The following is an 18789-nucleotide window of genomic DNA, read 5'->3' on the forward strand; positions in this document are numbered from 1 at the left end:
AATGAGATTTCGCAAGAGAGAAGGGTTGCATTCATTTGTCAAGTGAATAGCAGCATTTTATGGATGTGGCTGAAATTAAGTCACGTTCTGTTGTGTGCCCCACGCGCGCTCACAGCAGTTCAAAAATCTAAACCTGAGGAGGTTTACGTGCTTAATATTTTTAATCGTGGGCAAAATAAAGTGCCAATGAAGTAAAGTTCAGAGTTAACATGCAGAACTTCTGAGGGTGCGCAAGGGAGCTGCGGTCCTCTGCAGGCTGCTACCGTTCAGCGCCTCCCCAGTATCATAATGAAAGGAGACAGCGACATCTCGCGGACCACGCGGGGAATTGAAGGTACAATTTGATTTCATCTTTATTTTTTGCCTGCGTCCTCAAATGAGATATTTTGCACTGAGGACAAGAGTATCACTTTATCCATTTAGAAAAAAACAACAACAAAACAAAGAAACAAACAAAATAAATATAAAAATAAAAAGCGACAACAATACCTCCTGTTTTTCTTTAGTGATGTAATTTTTACTCTTAAAAATGAATTCATATTATGAGTTTTAAATATATATATATTTGCTTGTTTGTTTGTATTTCCGGACGTAATTATCCAAGGATTTTTTTTAAAATTATTTTTTATTTTTTGGACACACCATAATTATCTGTTGACTCACCATTAAATCAGAGAGAAAAATGGGGCATATATTCGGAGTAGGCGTCTTATTTATTCAACAGTAATGTCTGGGGAGCTCCAGTAGTACAAGGAAACATTGTTATCATTACTTTATATACGTTCTCACATACAAACGAGCAGTAGGGGCATTATAGCAGATTCCCTATCAATATCAATACACGCATCTATTTGTTTGTTTGTTTGTTTGTTTACTTACTAACGATATTTGGGGCGGTCCAAAGGCACTTTCCTCCTGATTTGCGTTACCATGGAGAGCGTTGCTGTGTGACGCCTGGTGGTATCCAGGAAGAAGGTGAACTAGCTGGTAGGAGGAAAAAAATGGACGATAATTTCCAACAAGAAGATGGTGGAACGGCAAGAAATGTAAGTAGGGTCTTATATCATTAAAATGCACATAGCAAGGTAATGGGAGGAAAGTAGCATTCATTCTGAGCTGAGTTGTGGGCACTGTATGACGGTGCAGCGATGCTAGTTAGCTAATTAGCTTTCTGTTTCGCTAATGCGAGCATCAGTAATAGCCAGTCAGTAAATGATATGCCAGTTTAACCTGTCAGTTACCTGCTCAGAATCATCATCATTCACTGTTTTTGAGCACTGGCAGCGGGAAGGTTTGTCTGCGTATTCAGCTAACTTTAACTTCGGGGTTAGCCACAGATGATGCTAGCTGAAATTTCCCCCACAAACATAGCTCAGTGTTTTGGTAGCTCCGTGTAAACTCTGACCTGGTTCTGTGTCTGGCATTACTCCCTCAGAAAACGTACAGGGAGCATGCATACTGTGTTCCCACTGCTACCGGTTTTCTCCATAAAAGGCAAGAATGCCTGCTGTCCTGATAATGTTTCGGGGATACACTCATCTCTTTTTGTTGGTGCTTGTGGTTCACACACGTTCACATTTCTATAAACTACACAGAAAACATGACTTCAAATCTGAAATAAGACCAACCACTTTTAGTTGACAAAAAGACAATGTTTCATTTGAATTATACTATGTGTCTTTGGACTAATGTAAATATTGATACGTTTTTATTGATAGTAAATCCAATTTTTTTTAATTAATCATATAGGTGATATTCTTTGTGAATCTACTTTTTTTATTCCTCCAACATGTAAGCTTCACGGGTCACTCCATGGAAAATGGGTGCCTCCCACCTGAACCCCTCAGAATCAGATGTTTTGTTTTAATAACTTTAGTTTATATTATATTTAGCTTATATATTGAAGCCATACAAAATTCTGCCTATATGCTATAAATGTTTTCCAAGTTACAGGTCCTTGAAGTAAAAAAGGGGTGGGTTGAGATTTGACGCTTTTTTATTTCCTAATTTTTTTTCTGGCAGTTTGTGCCATCATACTCTGTTACATATACTGAAGCTAGGCACTTACGATTTTCATGGCTGAAAAACAGTTTTAAAAACTGCAGCCACATCACTTGTACCCACTCCAAGTTTCACAATCTAAAACCAAAATCTTGTTTTTGTTTTGCGGCTATGCAAACCACACCCATTCATAGTTGTCTTTCACTCAGTATTGTCATGGTTTTAATTCCTTGAACAGATTAAATGGGAGTGGTAAGAAGTGATTATGTTGAAACCGAAAGAATCATGGCTAGAAGATGAGCCTGGTATCAGAATGTAGGTAAAAATGTATCTTTGTTTCTGTTACTTTACATCATAGACATTACTTTGATACAGTTTTGCTATTTGAACAATGATCTGTGGAAAGATATTGATCCTCAAAGTTGTAGAAAATGTCATGCTGAACCAAAATAACATTTTGGTTTCAGATTGTAATATTTGGAGTGGGCGCTGTTTTTAAAACTGCTTAAAGGTACAGTGTTTTAAAATCTCACCATGAGATATTAGTAGATTGCAAATTGGTACATAATCTGCTGTCAAGAAGGAAGGTGTGATTTGTTTAAGGACACTTGAGCCTAACATTAGCTGGCATAATGTTAGCTTATATCCAGCTGTTGTTGTTGTTTAGCCGGCTTGTTGTCAGCTGTCTGGAGCAATGACAGTAGAAAACAGTTTTCTACTGTCACTTGTCTGGAGATGGGAGGGTCCCATGTCTAATCTTCTGATAGTAAGTAATTGCGACAATATTAGGAATAAATTAGCATGTTTTCATGTGTTAGAGGATCAGGATTGAGGTGAGGAGGAAGAAGGGGAAATAAGGGAGAAGAGACTGCACTGATGGCAGGGAAGGACATAATGAGAAAGATATGAAAAATCTACATGTGAAAGTGTTAAATGGCCACATATAATTTGAAACATCTATTTTTGATCTTTAAATTAAAAGTGTCTTATATGGTGTTTTCATTTTGGCCAGTCTTCTGCAACATACATAAAAAGCAATTAGGCAGAAGTACGATGTCCATCTCGGCCACTTTATTCAAGATGGCGGGGCAATGTGGGAACTTCCAAAAACCTAATTATTTTAGTTTATGAAAACACATCAATTTGTTGGAAGACACAGATAAACACTATTCAGTGTATATTTATAGTACTACATTGTCTTTTTTCTGTAACCTCAAAAAATTACTCACTGTACCTTTATTTTCTTTTATTCCAGACAATTTCTTGTGCATCTCTTGTACTTAAGAAGTGATGAGGGCTGAATAAACCAAATCAAAAAGCACCAAATTTTGACCTTCTGCTGCTTTCTTGCTCCTAGGACCTGTAAAATGTTCACAGTGGTGTAGTACTTCTAGCTGCTCGGTTATTCCCAGTAGGTACTACAGCAAATGGATCCACATATGGGATATGGCACAGAGTTTACAAAAACGGTCCTTTCTGACACAACCCTCCAATTTATCCTTATCTTATGACTGTCTGAGGCTGGGTTGTGTTTTCCCATATGGAAAAGATATATATAGATCTTATAAAGTTTGTATCCGTCTTGTGTGAAACTTGTATGAAAAGCATACAAGAGTGAAAACAGATATAAGATCCCTTGAAGAATTATATAATGAAACTTGTATGTTTTGGATACTTACTAAAACAATATATGAAAGTAATGAGAAAGTGGCCACTTTCATGAGTAAATCATGTAAGTTTTTACTATTTCTTTTCCATATGGGTTTTCCCAGGATGTTAGGGGAATGTTGAAAACACTACACCACTGACCCACCGGACGTTTTCATAGTATGGAGGTAAAAGTTTTCATGGCTTCGTAAAATATTCTGAAGTTATTGTGGAGAAAAAAAAGCAAACAGCTATTTCAGATTTTTGACATCATTTCAAATCTTTAAAATCTGTACATGTGTGCATGAGTGGAAAACAAATGACTCAGGTGTGCAAAAGCTCCACTTCCATGAATTTGACGTCATTGTTTAGCAATGTGCAGCTGTTGGAAAAAAGAAAACATGCCAGGAATTGATAAGGTTGGATGCAGAAGTTTCCAGAGAATTAGACCGTTTGGAACCTCCTTTTAACTGGAACCCGTTCTTGATTCCCATCCCATTTTCAGAAAACATTTAATGTGACAGTTAAAGCAAATTAAAACCACAAATTATTTTATAAACCCCAAATAACTGTGCTAATGTCTGTCACATACAGTGGTTTTACATGTTGAAATTACACACATTTCCCAGGTTGCCAAGTCTGGACGAAGAGCTCGCCCTGCGGCACACCAGTCATCGTTTGAAGAGACTCGTCACATAAGGAAGTCCTCCACCTCTGCTTCAGCAGGAGAGGTATGCAATCATGTGATAATAAACCTCTGCGTGTTATAACATTCATTTACAAGGTCATAAATATGCATTTTGGTCTTGTCTCATACATGAATTACAGGATGATGATGAGGTAGGTAGCATAAATTAAGCGATGACTTTGCATGGCTTCTAGTCCTAATGCTCAGCTTATCAACTTTATACCATTTCCGGTTATCTTACATTTCTTTTATCATGAAGTGTTTTACTTCAGTTCATCTGATTAGATTTGATAGGACTCAAATTACAGCTCACCTCGAAGAGCCAGCTTGACACACATGGTATAAAGTTTGATTGGAGTGCATAATGCAGGTGATGAGATGTTTGAGTTGCTGTTTTTCTACTTTAGCAGGTTTTAAAGTGCTCCGAAACACTCAGAATAGCTGCTCTTTATTTGTTGGCCTGTATATGTTGGCTCTTATGTGTTGCATTAAGGGTTTGAAGTGTTACTTCATATAAACTCTAAATCCTTTTAACCTTGTGAGTCACAAAACATTGTAGTTGTCTTCAGTTGGCTTATTTAGTATCACCAGCAACTGATAAATCCTCTCTTTCTACAAGTGCCTTTTTTACACAAATCACTTCAAGTCATGGCACAGTTTTCATTGTAAAGTTTGCTTCTTGTTGCCCTTGAATCATGTTGCATGTAATCATAAGAAATCAGATCATAAGTGACAGTTGAAATACAACAAATCACTTCACTGTCGTTGGCATTTATAGGATCAGTCACATCTCCTGGATTGGCAAACTGTAAACCAGCCAGCATTCCCAGAGCAAATATTCTAGCAATGCCCTTGCTTTAGGCTAATCTTCCCAAATTAGGCCAACTTTCCTAATGTATGAACCGGTATTCTCGCGCCCTCTCTGACCTGCTGTGCACATGCAGTACATTTTTCCAGAGTGTCGTGCGACTGGGTGGCGTTTTTGCAGTCTTCGTTTATCAAACCCGTTCTCTTCTGCCCGAAATACCCAACTGATTGGTCGCATTCCCGACATCCTTTTAAACAAAGACTCATTGCTTTTATGGGCTCATAGAGTTCGGTCACTACAAGTTCCTCGCCCTAGAGACCGTCATAGAATCCCAAATTAGAAACCTTAAGGCCTAAGCTAATTGGCGTAATAGCCATAACTATTTTACTACAGCTGTGAGCTTCATATTTGGTCATGAGGAATTGGATGCTCGCAGTTTTTGTTTTGTTTCTCAGGACTATTTTGGTCCTCCCCATTTTTGTTGAGTGAAATAACTGCCACAGGATACATTTATTGCACACAGGATGCACTTGACCTTATTATCTCATCCCTTATGAAAATTCTCCATTGTTGAAATGCCACATATGAAACATCAAAGAGATTTCACATCATGTGAAAAAAATGTTTAAATGCTGCTCTAAAAAAGCCTCCATAATTGTAATCCCTTTTTTGTTCCTATTAAAGAGACAGTTACTAATTGCACAAAGTTGAGGGAGCTCGTTCAGCCTCAGCTCTCTCGATTAATGGTAATATACAGTGGAGCAGAGTGGGCTCCCCCTCCCTCTGCCCTGCTTAATGGTGACATTCAGATTTATAAATGGCTTCAGTAAAGGAACCAGCCATGAAAGATTATTTCCTCTTTCATCATAAATGAAAGAAATTCTTCACGAACACTTTGTCCTCTGCAGACCCAATTTAGTAATGAGAAATGTTGTCCCTCTTTTTCCCTAATTCATTTGTCTAGTGCCCACCCTTGTGCGCGCTGAGGAATTTATTCATTCAAACGCTGGCCTCAGGGTCCCGGTCTCAGGATCAAGATTCTTACTCCGTTTACTATTTTCAGAATCAAAGAAGTAGACAGAGTGGGAGGTCATTTTTTCCCCTCTGGCTCAGTTTTAGGGTCAGACTTAATTCCCACACTCTGCTCTATACGTTCTAATGCTTCAAATGGTTACTGCTGAAAACTATAATAAACTAAACTATTTAGCGCACATGCAGTAGACAAGCGGTCCCCAACCCTGGGCCATGAACGGTATCGGTCCGTGAGTCGTTTGGTACCGGGCCTTGGGTGTGAAATTCATGGTTTCGCCTTTTAGCGTTTTTTTTTTTTTTTTTAATTGTTTTTATTGTTAACTCAGTTTCCCTGGGTCTTTTTCTGTGTGTTATGTATAAATCTTCTTTTTTGGTACCGGTTCTGGATTTATTTTGTTGTATTTATCCGCGACACCTTAATGGCCGGTCCATGAAAATATTGTTGGACATAAACCGGTCCGTGGCGCAAAAAAGGTTGGGGACCGCTGCAGTAGACGATCCTTTGCTCAGCAGATCAGGAATGTTGTTTACTCCACAGGTGGTTCGATCAGCATACCTTAACAAGACAGTTTCTTTTTTCTTTTTTTTTCTTAACAATTTGTGGATGAATGCTTCAATTTTGGAATACCTATTTATGAAATGTGTGTTTAACATGAGGCCACTGATTCTGATCAAGTTTACCCCAACATCTAATGAAAACATGCCGCTTCTGTGCTATATTTTCCGAGACTAAAGCCTCATAGGAGTTTGAATGCTTTCATATGTATTTACTTATCGTGAGTGTGGGTGAGTAGATATTCAGTGAAGCTGTTATTGAAGTTCTTCCTCCTTCCAGGGCCCTCCTCCTAAACCAGCCCGGCGACAGGGCGGCTGGGCAGAGGACAGCTCTGGATCTGGTTCTGCCAAGTACGTATTTTCACGTTCGCCCCCTCCATCTCTTGCGACTATAATGAAACTAAGCTGGGACTCCAAGCCGTGGTCTTGTTTTATGTGTTATTAATGAACTCTCATGCTGTTGAATGAGCTTATTTATCAGTGCATATTTGGCACTCGGGCTGTGAATCAACAAGGTTAGAGGGAGCCTGTCTGAGCAGGCAACTCTCCATTCGTCTTCATCTGTGAGCAAGGCGGTAATTGACATGGTTAATGCATCAGCCACAGGAGGGCACTGTTAGTCAGCTAGCCACTTCATCATGGGGGTTCAAGCCACTTAATCACCCCTTACCACTGCAGTCTGCTCTTTACACAAGGATCACAACATGGAGAATTCATGAAATATGTTGAACAGATGGAAGGTGTTTGCCAAAAGGCTTCGTCTCAGACTAACACATCTAAATCGCAATATTCTCCTTCACTGACTCAATATGAGATGTTTTAATACACTGTAGAACAGTTTGTTCTTCCAACTGCCATTGTGCTTCTTTTGCTCGGTCAGTGGAAGTGGGAGCACAGGAGATGCATTGAAGTGAACAGGCTGAGTCAATTGTATTTATTTGCGTAGTTTGCTGCACCGTTAGTGCAAGCAGGGAGAACGGCAAACTCAATAGATCTTTCCTTTCTCGCAGAAGGTCAGCGTGTCGCTTCTCCGCTTTTGCGTAACCCCCGCTTGATTCCCGGTCTCAAAGTGATTGAAATACAGGAGGTGTAAAAGGGGTTTGCACGTGCATTGATCCTCTCTGAAACAAAGTAAGTAATGGTCCCCCCTGGAACCAGCAAGGACTTTTCCCTTCAATGTCACCCCTCATGCTCAATCACCACCGCCCTCCTCCCACTAATCCCAGCGCAGAAATCCCAGGATTTGTCGATCTATCACTTCTAATTGACACTAAATGATCTGTCAGTTTATTGATGAACCTTTGAAACCAGGTTGTCACAATATATTTTATCCCTAACAACTTTTTCCAGACAGTTTTACCATGTCTATCGCTTTGCCTTACATGAGTCTTAATCAAGGGGCCTGTAATGTGTCTTAAGTGTCGCCACCCCCGCCCCGCAGACAGGACACCATCCAAGGGCAGGCAGGTAGGCTCCCTCAGCTCCTCTCTCGCTCTCCTGATTGGACTCTGCTGGCTTCAGATCGGCTGGTTTGGCCGCAGATAGTGTGCAAAAGATGGACAAAGCAGTAAATGAGCAGAGAACTGGCAAGATGAAGTGTTTAAGATAATTTTTCTTACTGGAAAAAAATATTATTAACGCTACTCATAACAATATAATATAAGATATAGGACTTATAGTCCAGTCAATTTCATTACGTTGTTAAAGCTTCACTTTGGATTCGCAGGTTTTGTGATCTGTGATTAAAAAAATCATACCACATCATCCTATGAACTTAGACCCATAACTTCAACCAGGAAAAACATCCTTTAATACCAACACCCCCTCCTGCCAAAAAAAATAAATTAACCTCAGGCAGATCAACAGGAAATGAAATCCTCATGGTGAAAAAAGATGATAAGATATCACCTTTGAAAAACAAGCTATGAATAAATGTTCTTATTTGTTGCCATTGTCGTTATTGTCCCAATGTTGGGACAGATTTATTTTTATAAGAACCTCTTAATACTTGTTCTTGATAAAAATACAAAAGGATTTATTTATGGATTTAAGTATGAGCTTTGTATCGATCTGCACATAATAGCTGCTTGTGCTCTTGAGTTTTGGACATGCTAAAGAATTAAAAGAAAAAAGAAGTAAAAGGCTGATTGAATCACCTTTAAAACCACTAGGGGTCACTACTCAACCAGGAGAACCAACAAATGTATTTAGCTCTATGAAGGAAGATTAAAAATGATATTGGAAAAAAATTTTTGGGTATGCTTTTAAAAAATACACATAACTTACAATGTTTTGTTTTATTCCTGCATTTGTGTGATTATATGCTTTGCATATTAATAATGCTGCATTTTTGGTATGCCAGCGTGCATCTTTTCATACTGAGGGAAAATAAATGGAGAGAAGTCTGTAAATAGTTGCTGAGGCTGTTAAACTGGTATTATAGGCTGAGAAAACAGAAGACAACTACTGTCTACTCCACTAACACGGATGAAAAAGATATGCCTACTGTTAGTTTGAAAGAAATACAATTTAATATGTGTGTGTTATTAAATTTGTGTGAAAATTATTTTTCTCTGGTGACGTACAGATCTTCGAGAAGACCTGCAGCTGAGGACCTCGAAGAGTAAGTAGGAACAATATTTTATTCTTTCAGCTGTCAGATGACTTTCATAACTGTCAGCACTTTTTGTATAAAAATAGGCCAGTTTAAATTTTTGTTCTTTTCGCAGTAAAGTGGAAATGGCACTCTACTTCCCCAGTTGTCCTTGGTCGTAACTAATCCTCGCCTTTCCAAGAACAATCACTTAATATGATTAAAATCCAGCATGACTGAGTTGCCGTCACTTTTACTGCTGTTTCCCTGTTATTCTAGTCCCTTCCACCCACCCTCACACAATTGTGTGACCAGAATAGGCATCCACATGAGAAGAGGCAGGTAGAGGACATAGTCCTGTATGTTTGACTCATCATTGCAGCTGGAGCTTGGTGCCTGGATGGCTATAGTGAGACAGAGGCTTTGTGTGAAAGTGATGATGTTACTCTGCCGAAAAATCCCTTAGGTTCTGCTTCTGTCACAATTGTCTTGTCTTAACAATACTTATTCAGACTGTGCCTCCAGCTGGGTTTTTTTTTTTTTAATTCTTAGAGGTGATCTTGTCTAGGACAGTCAGGCTGTGTTAACCCAGACAGCACAACTGTGTGTCTCATAGCAGCTTTGTCAGAGGCTGTTATTCTAAAGTCTGACTCAGACTGTAGGAAACTGAACAAGCACCCTACCTATCATAAGAAAGAACAAAAACAGGCCCATCATCAAAGAAAAGTCTAGGAGCCAACTCACTCACTCACTCCCTATGATGACTGTTAAGATAGGGTTTGAAAGCATTAAATAATTCATGCTCTCATACTTCCTGTTTCTACAGCCGCCGTCTGCGACCACAAACTCCCCAGGGATCAGATGATGAAGGAGGTAAGAGCACCCTTGCAATCCTCACTCTCTGTGCCTCCTTACGGGCAAAGTGGAGCCCTCCAGTGCCTCACCGGCACATTCATCCTCAGAAAGTAGAGCAGATAAGCAGGCGGTCAGATCATTGCTTTTCACTGGTGCTCAAACCATATTTCTCCCTGAATATAGCATGGATTTGTGTGTTAGAACGCTGACTTTGACCACTGAAAGTATGAGCGCGGTCCTTTTGATTAACGTGATGAGGGAATATGCTCATTTGATGGAGAGTTGAGGTTGTCCAGCCATCAGCCAGAACAACACAGTTAATCACAAAATGCACACACATGGACACAAAGTGTCAGACTGGTGCTGTTGAATACAGATCCAGTGGTAACACTGCTGCATTGACTAAGTGACCTGAGGGCTCGTGTGCACCACAAACAATGTTTGGACTGAGGGAGGAATTTTCAGCAAGGTGCTGCTGAAGATAAATACAACATTTTGCAGTGCAAAGCAGTAATGGAACAGGGTTAAATAGGCTAAGTTAATATTAGTTGGCATGCATGCTGAGAGACGTGCACATGAACAAATTGAAAACCTTTTCTGTTAAAACAGCCATATTGTCATTTTATTAGGAAATAAAATAAGAATACTACTACGATTAATAAGAAGAAGATGAAAAAAATACCTAGTACGCTGTAGAGTGACTTTTGAGAAGATGACGAGAATTCATGTTTAATTCTTTGTTCATGAATCTGCTGAGTTTAAAGAGTACCAATGTTGTCACAATGACATGCAGAGATTTTAAACTGTATTATTTATTAATAACTCTTGGTAATTCCACTCAGTTGTATTTTTCTGATGTGTTTTATTTGCTTAATTTAAAAAGTAGAAATCTATTCCAAAATACAAATGATGTTACAGGGCAATAATAACTATTGAATTTCAATTTCAGAAACTGTTTTTTATATACATGTAATTAATGTACTTCTATATTGTTTGTACACACACGATTGTACTCGATATTGTCGGCACACTGGCTAAAATGGACAGTTGATTGAAGGGTCCAGAGGTTTGGTTCTCTTGCAGTTAATGCCGCTGGAAAGATTATTACTCTGTGAAGGGAGACCTCTTAATACAGAGCTGGAGGCAGGGGTATTGGAAATTACAGTGCTGAGGGTTAGTGAGATAGCCCCTCCGATCTTGATTATGTCCCCTACCCTTATCCCTTATGTCCACTGGCTACAAGCACAGAGAGAGACAGAGGGAGAGAAGACCAGGCTAGCCCCAGTCCCCTGCTCCCTTCTCCCTATCAGCTGCCCCCACAGCCTCCTGCTGGTCACATAAAATAGCACCAGTGTCGCAAAGACACTCATCTATTTCATGTCTCACCGTCTCCCACTTAAACTGTGACGTGTTGACTGTTGCTGTCCCGTAAGCCTTTCAAATGGATTCTCTGGCTGGGTAATCATTCGACTGGACCCCTGCGTAGATTATAGGGGTCCGAAGTAAGGCGAGGACACGGCCCGTTTGCCAGAGTCGCTGACTGGCATGTGCTGCCGGGAGTATGTCTACATTCACAGCAAATTATCCCCTTTTGATATTTACATGCTTCAGCGAGGAAGTCGGACGCGGCCGTGTAATAAGAATACGCGTGGCCTCTCGCTGCCAGACAAAAGCCACCTTGATACATGTCCAGCTGAGTGAAGAAAGCCAGCATGGATAATGCGTGCCATGCTGAGGGAAATATGCTCGTCCTGATGGAGTTGCCCTTTGCGTTGGAAGAAAACATTGGCTTGTTTGCAGCTGCTTTTATGGGCCACTTGACATCTAGTAATAGGTTGGATTTGAAGCTCGTTTTAAAAAAATGTTGTTGCTTTTTTTTCTCTTAATAATAGAGTTTGCACATAGACAGCATATGCTTCCGTGCTTCACGTCGAACTCTCACGGAGTGTGTTATTAGTGCGTTACTCGCTGAAATGGAAAGAAAGAGAGTGTGTGTGTGGACAGATAGACAACACAGGAAGCTGTTTGCAGAGCTGGATGGCAAAGCTTTTTGATGTCATTGCACTAAGACCATTAAATTTGATTGGGGGTCCAGGGGGGACGGATTCTGCTGAACGCTGTGCTTTGTAAATGAGAGGACAAAGTGTCACCGGGGCCTCATGAATATGAAATACCTGCGCCCGCATTTATTTGGATATCAGAAACACAGATGAATCTTGTCAGCGGCTAAACGAGCATGGCATTTTTAATTTGGTTTAATTAAAAAAAGAGAAAGAAATAAGTTATCGGCAGAGTGTGAGGCTTTTGGGCTTCAGCAAAACTTGGGGGGTAAGGTTTTGACCGGTCTACTCTTTTTTTTTTTTAGGATTTATCCATCTCAGAATGTTCAGAATCAAAATATTTTTCTCCTTCTTACATCTAAATTTATGTTTGCTTGAATTCTTTTTTTTTTAGGGGCTATTTTGAAGGAATGGTGACATAGATGCCAAGATATTTCCTCACATCAGATGCAGACTTCCATCTCCTCACCTCTATTTAGCTCCTCTATTGACTTTCCCCTCAGGGTGCAGTACTGTGGTTAGAGATTACTGACAACCCTCTTCATGCAGTCCAGCTCTCTCTTTTTCTCTCGCTATCTGTCAGGTCTCTTTTCCCTCGCTTCCACTCCCCCACTTTCTTTCTCTGTCACTGTCCACACTCTGCTCGAGAGCTAATAAGGATGTGCACTTTGCTGCCACACCAGAAAAATACTTTTCAGGAAAGACACATCACACCCAAAGCTGGGACACCTGTAAAGCCTCTACTGTACTTTTTATTTTTTTTGAAATATATATTGTTTGTTATCTGTACAGGCACCTTTTCTGTCAACAAGCGGCAACTTACTCACTATAAAATCGTTGGAGAGACTTTTCTGTCTCTTTACTGCTTATGTCCAGCTATCCAGACTACTCTCCATCCCTCTCTTATTTCCCTGCCTTGATATGTCCATCTGAAAAATGCTGTGAAAGTTTGCCCTCTCCTTCTTGGGAGTGAAGCCATCCTCTGTCCTGTTGCGTTTTGCCAATTAAAGCGGGTTCCCACTGTTTGAGCAGCGGGCTGGCGGCTCTTGGCACCGCAGCCCCTGCCAGGCCGCACTGTGACTTCCGACCCCACACAGATGGGCCCGCAAGCAAATACTCGTGCACATGGCTGGATACCGCTCCAGTCGGAGTGGCAGAGTGGACATGGAGGTCGGCCTACCGGCCACCGCAGGTCCTGGGGGTGGGCGGCACTGACAGGGCCCAAATGCTAAGGTAGCAGGGGGTGCTTTCTGGGGAGCCCCTGACCAGCACCCCTCTCACAGCAGGATGAGCTGCTGCCTTGCCTTCTGAATATTCATGGCCGCATGGCTATTGTGACAGGGCAGCTCTTATGTGGATGTAGCACACAAGAGGGAGGGGAGGAAGTGCCGCTTACAGGCACGTAACCTTCTAGCAGCCGTCCACAGGGAATTTACAGTAATTTAAACAATGTGTTTGTATTGGTAAGAATACTAAATGGTCGTTTGATGATTATTTGATGTTCTTAAATGTGCCACTTCTACAAATGTATCAGATGGACTCTGCTTTTTTTATTGTGTGTATTTAGACATCCCAACGATTCCTGATCTGGATGAAGTGCAAGAAGAAGATCTCACCATGCAAATTGCAGCTCCACCATGGTAGTTAATTCCTTAAACTGTAAACACTTTCAAACCACTTAATCACTTTGGACACACACACACACACACACACACACACACACAGAGTGTGACTTACAGAGCCCCAACTCTATGATCTTAAACCTCTGTCCATGCACAGAGCAGTGGCTCAGTAGACTATTCTAGTGTCTTTCATGTTAACTGTCCTCCATTGATGCTGTTGCAGAGTGCCTTTGCTATATCAGGCTGAAATGGAGAAATAACAGTTGGGTGTGATTTATGCAACTCTCTTGCCAGGATCCTTACTAACCGGGCCCTTTGATTTACAGGGCAGTGAGAGACACGTCGACATGTGTCGAATATGTTGCAAGGCTATGACAGCGGTGGAGGTTATTAGGCTGGGGCTTGCTCTCTGTGCGAGATAATATCCACATTGAACTCATTGCGAGGGCAATGTAGCGTGTAATGTGCAGTAAGTAGGACTGGCATGCACTGCTAGGCCCCGGCCACTTTGAGAGCCCCCCCACTTAATTCCAACCCACAGATAAGCAGCTGGGTTTCAATTTAAAGTGTTTAACACTTGGCAACCATCTCCTGCTCTCTCTGGCCTTTGCTTGAAATCTTAGAGCTTAAGTGTGTGAAAACTTCAAGCTCATCTAAGCCACTTTGCAGTCTTGCTTTGCATGTATTCTGAAAGCAGGATTTTCTCTGTGACATGCTGTTTTCACCGAAATACAAGTTTGTTTACAGTATAAGTGCATCAGAAGCCTGACTTCCTGTCACTCTGTTAGTGTTCAGGTGAACCGAGTAATGACCTACAGAGATCTGGACAATGATCTGAAGAATTATTCTGCATTCCAAACCTTAGTGAGTCAAAGACACCTTATTTTTTTAAAAATAACTTCAATGTTCTCCTGCGCCTTCTCTTCAAGGTGGCAACTCTCATCACCTCTGTTTGTGCAAGCTAAGTGAATTTTACTGCACTGTTTCCTCAGGATGGAGAGATCGACTTGAAGCTACTCACCAAGGTTTTAGCACCCGAGCAGGAGGTGAGGGAGGTGAGTGAATTTTTAGTAAATATAGCTTGCGAGCTCCCAACGAAAGGCCTGTCCAGCTGTTTCTTGAGCACCAGGGGAGGTTGCTGTCTGTCTCTCAGGTAATCAAGATTTATGATGTGTACATTAACACCCTCTGCTCCCCCCCACCACTCTCTATTCCCCGTACTCACTTTCTTGGTATGTCTCGCTCTGCCTCTCTAATTCTTCTTTTCTTCTGTCTCTCTTTTGCTCTGCAGGATGATGTGAGCTGGGAATGGGATCATCTGTTTACAGAGGTGTCCTCGGAGCTGCTGATGGAATGGGATCAAGGAGAGAGTGAGGAGCTGGCTGTGTAGCCTGCAACTCGAGGAGGACGCTTGAACTGAGACATGAAGTTGCTCTAGTAGGAGTGAACATCCCACTACAGAGAAGGGCTATCAACTTACAAACTTCAATTACTGTTATTTTGTATAAAGTGTGTGTACAGCATTTGGTAAATTTTATAAATAAATAAAGTTGTCTGTGCATGGAGCAGTACAGTGTTACCTTACCCTGTCTTTTGCTTTTTTAAGTTCACTCGCTCACTTTTTTAGTTTGTTAGTTTTAACTCAAACAGCCAAAAGGCAAAGTGAAAATAGCAGGTACAGATAAAAATTCCCCCACTCTACTAACAGCATTATCAACACCTTCATACAAGTCCAAGGTTGATAATCAGCTAAGCTGAAATCCACTTGATTGTGTTCAAATTAACATTCCTCATTAAAGCCTACAACCTTATTGTTATTGACTGTGCCATTGACTTTATCTTCCAGCTCTTCGATAGGAGCAACCCCTTCTTCACTATTATCTCAAATGTATTGAACAGAGTTCCTATTGACACCTGGGGGATTAGCATACATTATACTTTTTTACTGGATAAAGAGGAATAGATGTGAGATAGGAACAAGGCAGCTGCTAGTGTGAGGTGTGTTTTCTTTAAAGCCAGAAGGCCAGGACAATGGAAAGGAGATGTCTCCATGTCTGAATTTAAAATGGCATTGTGTTCTAATGGGATCACAGTTGGCGTAACGTGTGGCTTCAACATGTGGCGATCATGTGTATCAGCATTCAGTTTTGCCTTTGGTTCATGTGTGCGAATATAAATGCAGACCTCCAAAGTCAGGCCGGGTCTATTAGGGAAACGGCTGTAACATTTACAGATTGTGATTAGGTTTATTTCTGAGGCAGAGAGCGGTCTCGTGACATTTGGAGATGCACAGAAAAGTCCTCAAGGGCACACAATCTACGCATCCAACAGCTCAATCACTGCCCATCACAAATAGATCCAGATTCTTTTTCGTTTGGTGGGCCTTGAATCAACTTCATCAGGAGTAATACCTCAGGACGAGGCTATCACGCGGGATATTTGTGCTCAGAATATTTGTGTGTGGCAGAATTTTTAAGTGGGGCCCTCAAATTCTGTGAGTGCTTTCTCTCTCTCTCTTTTTTGTCTATCAGATATACAAATGCACACTTTTTTACCGCCTCCACAATTGGCTTATTTAGCCAGACTTAATGAATTCTGCCCATATGCCCTGAGCAGCTGCTACGTTGCCCCTTCCTCCCGCCCCTGCCGAGCTGCGAAGTGCCCATCCATGTAGAGACAACCTCTAGCTGTCTCTCTGGAGAAGGCTAAGCCTGCCACTCCTCCGCTGGCAGCCAGCCGGTGCTGTCTGAGGTGGACCGCGGACGGGCTGAGGACTCAGATTAGGGCCCAGTGATCACGGGTTGCGGTCGTCCTCAAATGATTGGCCCAGGCGTCGGTGGATCAGAGAGGGGATTAGAGGGAGAGAGAGAGTTGCTGTTTGGCATGTGCTTGCATCCAGCTTCTCAAAGTGACCTCTCTCTACTGCCTCATCCTGCTGCTCTCTTACTTTATTCTCCCCATGTCTCTCTCTGTGTATACTGTATATATCCTGATGCTGCAGCGAGGCTAAGGATGACCTCTCACTGTCTGGGTGCAGTGGATTCAATCACATCAAAACAAGCGCAATGCACGCATCATTTCCAGCGAGGAAGACAATTGTGTTCTTTAAGAGCTTTGTGGTGGCTTTTGGATGAAAACGGTGTCGCCGGGAGGTGAGCCGAGTCTGAGGCCATGTTGATTATGTGTATATCAGATCAGATGATACAGGCCTCACATGGGTTTAGGGTGCAATTTATTTTTCCCTTGACATTTTTCTATTAAAATAATGGAGCCATTACCGCTGCAAAAAAACATCCACACTGCTCCGACGTGTGCTTCCGTAATCCGATATTTCACTGGAAATGCCTCAGTAATGATTTTTGATTTGATGGGAAACACTTTGGAGGAAAGGGTTTCCAGAATTTATGGGGTAAAAAAAGAAGTTTTCTCACTTTAAACTTTATTTATAAAGCAGCAATGTTTGTGAAACCTTAAGGCAAGCATGGCCCAGCTGAGCACAGTGAATTATTTTGGGTTTAAGTAGGCTATTTATCTTTGTCTTTATTGGGTCCCTCATTGGAACCGACTTTTCATTTTGTGGCAAAGAAAACACATGAGAGGAAGTAATAAAAGCTTAACAGTATTTTAAAAGAAGAAGAAAAAGTAGAAAGGTCCGTTTATGTAATGTTTTTTCCCTCCGCCCCTGTTGACTGGCTTGTCTTGATGTATTTTGATATTGGGCACTAATTGGAAGGATAGACTAGAGATAATATCCTTCCAGCTCTACCTAATATGCTAAGGTGCTGACAGGAGTTTATACATCTTATCTGTTCTCAATATCTCCCTTCCATATGGTTCAAATCCAATATGCTGAGGTGTAATTAAAGAAAATGGGGAGATGTAGAGATAGCTTCAGCCCGATGCCGGGGCCCCTCAGACACAGAGTGAGGGGTGAGGACAGACACGCTAAAGCTCAGAGCAATATTAGGTCCGGTTCATTCCACCAGGGGCCGCGTGCCTGTAACAGGTTCCCTATCAGTGACCTGCCCAGCTCTGCATCAGTCAGGTGCCGCGAACCAGCCACAAGAGGACGATTATCAGTTTAAAAGGAAAAAAAAGCAAGAACAGAAAGATATGCCCCGCTTTTAAGCCATGTTTTACTCATTAATTTATAACAAAGAAAAAAAAATATATGCAAGGTCAATTTGAATTCTGAAGCCAGAAATAATACATGCAAATGCAAGCATATTCAAATGGAGCTCGTGCCCTTTGAATCAAACCTCAAAAAGCAACCTCGGTATTGATTTGCAACAAAGACTCCATGATATTTCAAGTTTAAAGGAGAGATCCTCAACACACCACTAAGGCAGTCAGATCAATATCATTTTTTGATCAAAAGGGGGATTTGCCTTTGAAATGGCCAGATTAAACAGATGTTTTATTTTTCATTAGTTATACTGCACCTTTAAAAGCCCGCGGGGGGGGGGGGGGGGGGGGGTTCGTGTGTGTGTGTTTGGGGGGAAAGGAGGGGAGGGGGAATTACTTCACAGAAGAGACAATGGTATTTTTTAAGACCTAAAGTTTGACGGCTGAACTTTTTTTTTTTTACTCTTTACTTAATGTTCTATCGTTCGAAGTACCAATTTCTTTTCTTTTCTTTTCTTTTGTTTACCCCAGGTGGGCTCGGACATGAAATGGCTGGGATGGTGGCAGCTTGGAATGCCCCTGGGTATCTTGCTGCTATGGTGTTGTCAAAAGACCTGGGAGGGGGAGTGAGAAGGCTAGGATGGTCTCTTTTCTTTTTTCTTTTTCTTTTTTTTTTAAACCAAGAAAAAACAAAGAAACTGAGCTTCTGTTCTCTTCGTTACAAAGAGATCGGCTGAATTCATTTATTATTATTATTATTATTATTATTTCCTTCTTATTACCCCTCATATGTTTTGGAACCG

General features: G+C 41.2%; 1 protein-coding gene across 6 annotated transcripts; it reads left to right on the forward strand.

Annotated features, from left to right (window-relative positions):
- Positions 1-217: 217 nt before the first annotated feature.
- Positions 218-15445, forward strand: ift43 (intraflagellar transport 43 homolog (Chlamydomonas)). 6 transcript variants are annotated; one of them, XM_086275324.1, is made up of 11 exons: positions 218-334; positions 905-1046; positions 4278-4379; positions 7012-7082; positions 8151-8198; positions 9319-9354; positions 10151-10197; positions 13807-13879; positions 14650-14725; positions 14854-15014; positions 15153-15445. In XM_086275324.1, the coding sequence occupies exons 2-11, from the start codon at positions 1002-1004 to the stop codon at positions 15160-15162; spliced, it is 669 nt and encodes a 222-aa protein (XP_086131450.1). In that variant the 5' UTR covers positions 218-334; positions 905-1001; the 3' UTR covers positions 15163-15445. The 6 variants fall into 6 exon arrangements, with proteins under 6 accessions (XP_086131450.1, XP_086131452.1, XP_086131453.1 ...); XM_086275326.1 differs by lacking the exon at positions 218-334 and adding an exon at positions 3774-3836 and having other exon boundaries at positions 779-1046; XM_086275325.1 differs by lacking the exon at positions 218-334 and having other exon boundaries at positions 807-1046; positions 14854-14916.
- Positions 15446-18789: the final 3344 nt, after the last annotated feature.

Source organism: Aulonocara sp. 'chitande type north' Nkhata Bay, linkage group LG19 (assembly GCF_057382095.1).
Source record: "Aulonocara sp. 'chitande type north' Nkhata Bay isolate Kocher_YH1m ecotype deep benthic linkage group LG19, A_spYH_male_GT1.1, whole genome shotgun sequence".
NCBI lineage: Eukaryota > Metazoa > Chordata > Actinopteri > Cichliformes > Cichlidae > Aulonocara > Aulonocara sp. 'chitande type north' Nkhata Bay.

What these genes read in the sequence shown, in the direction of transcription:
- ift43 (XM_086275324.1), top strand. Translation starts at nt 1,002, where the DNA reads ATGGACGATAATTTCCAACAAGAAGATGGTGGAACGGCAAGAAAT. An exon ending in CCTCTGCTTCAGCAGGAGAG is followed by an intron (nt 4,380 to 7,011) that starts GTATGCAATCAT and finishes TCCTCCTTCCAG; the next exon opens with GGCCCTCCTCCTAAACCAGC. An exon ending in CACCATCCAAGGGCAGGCAG is followed by an intron (nt 8,199 to 9,318) that starts GTAGGCTCCCTC and finishes GGTGACGTACAG; the next exon opens with ATCTTCGAGAAGACCTGCAG.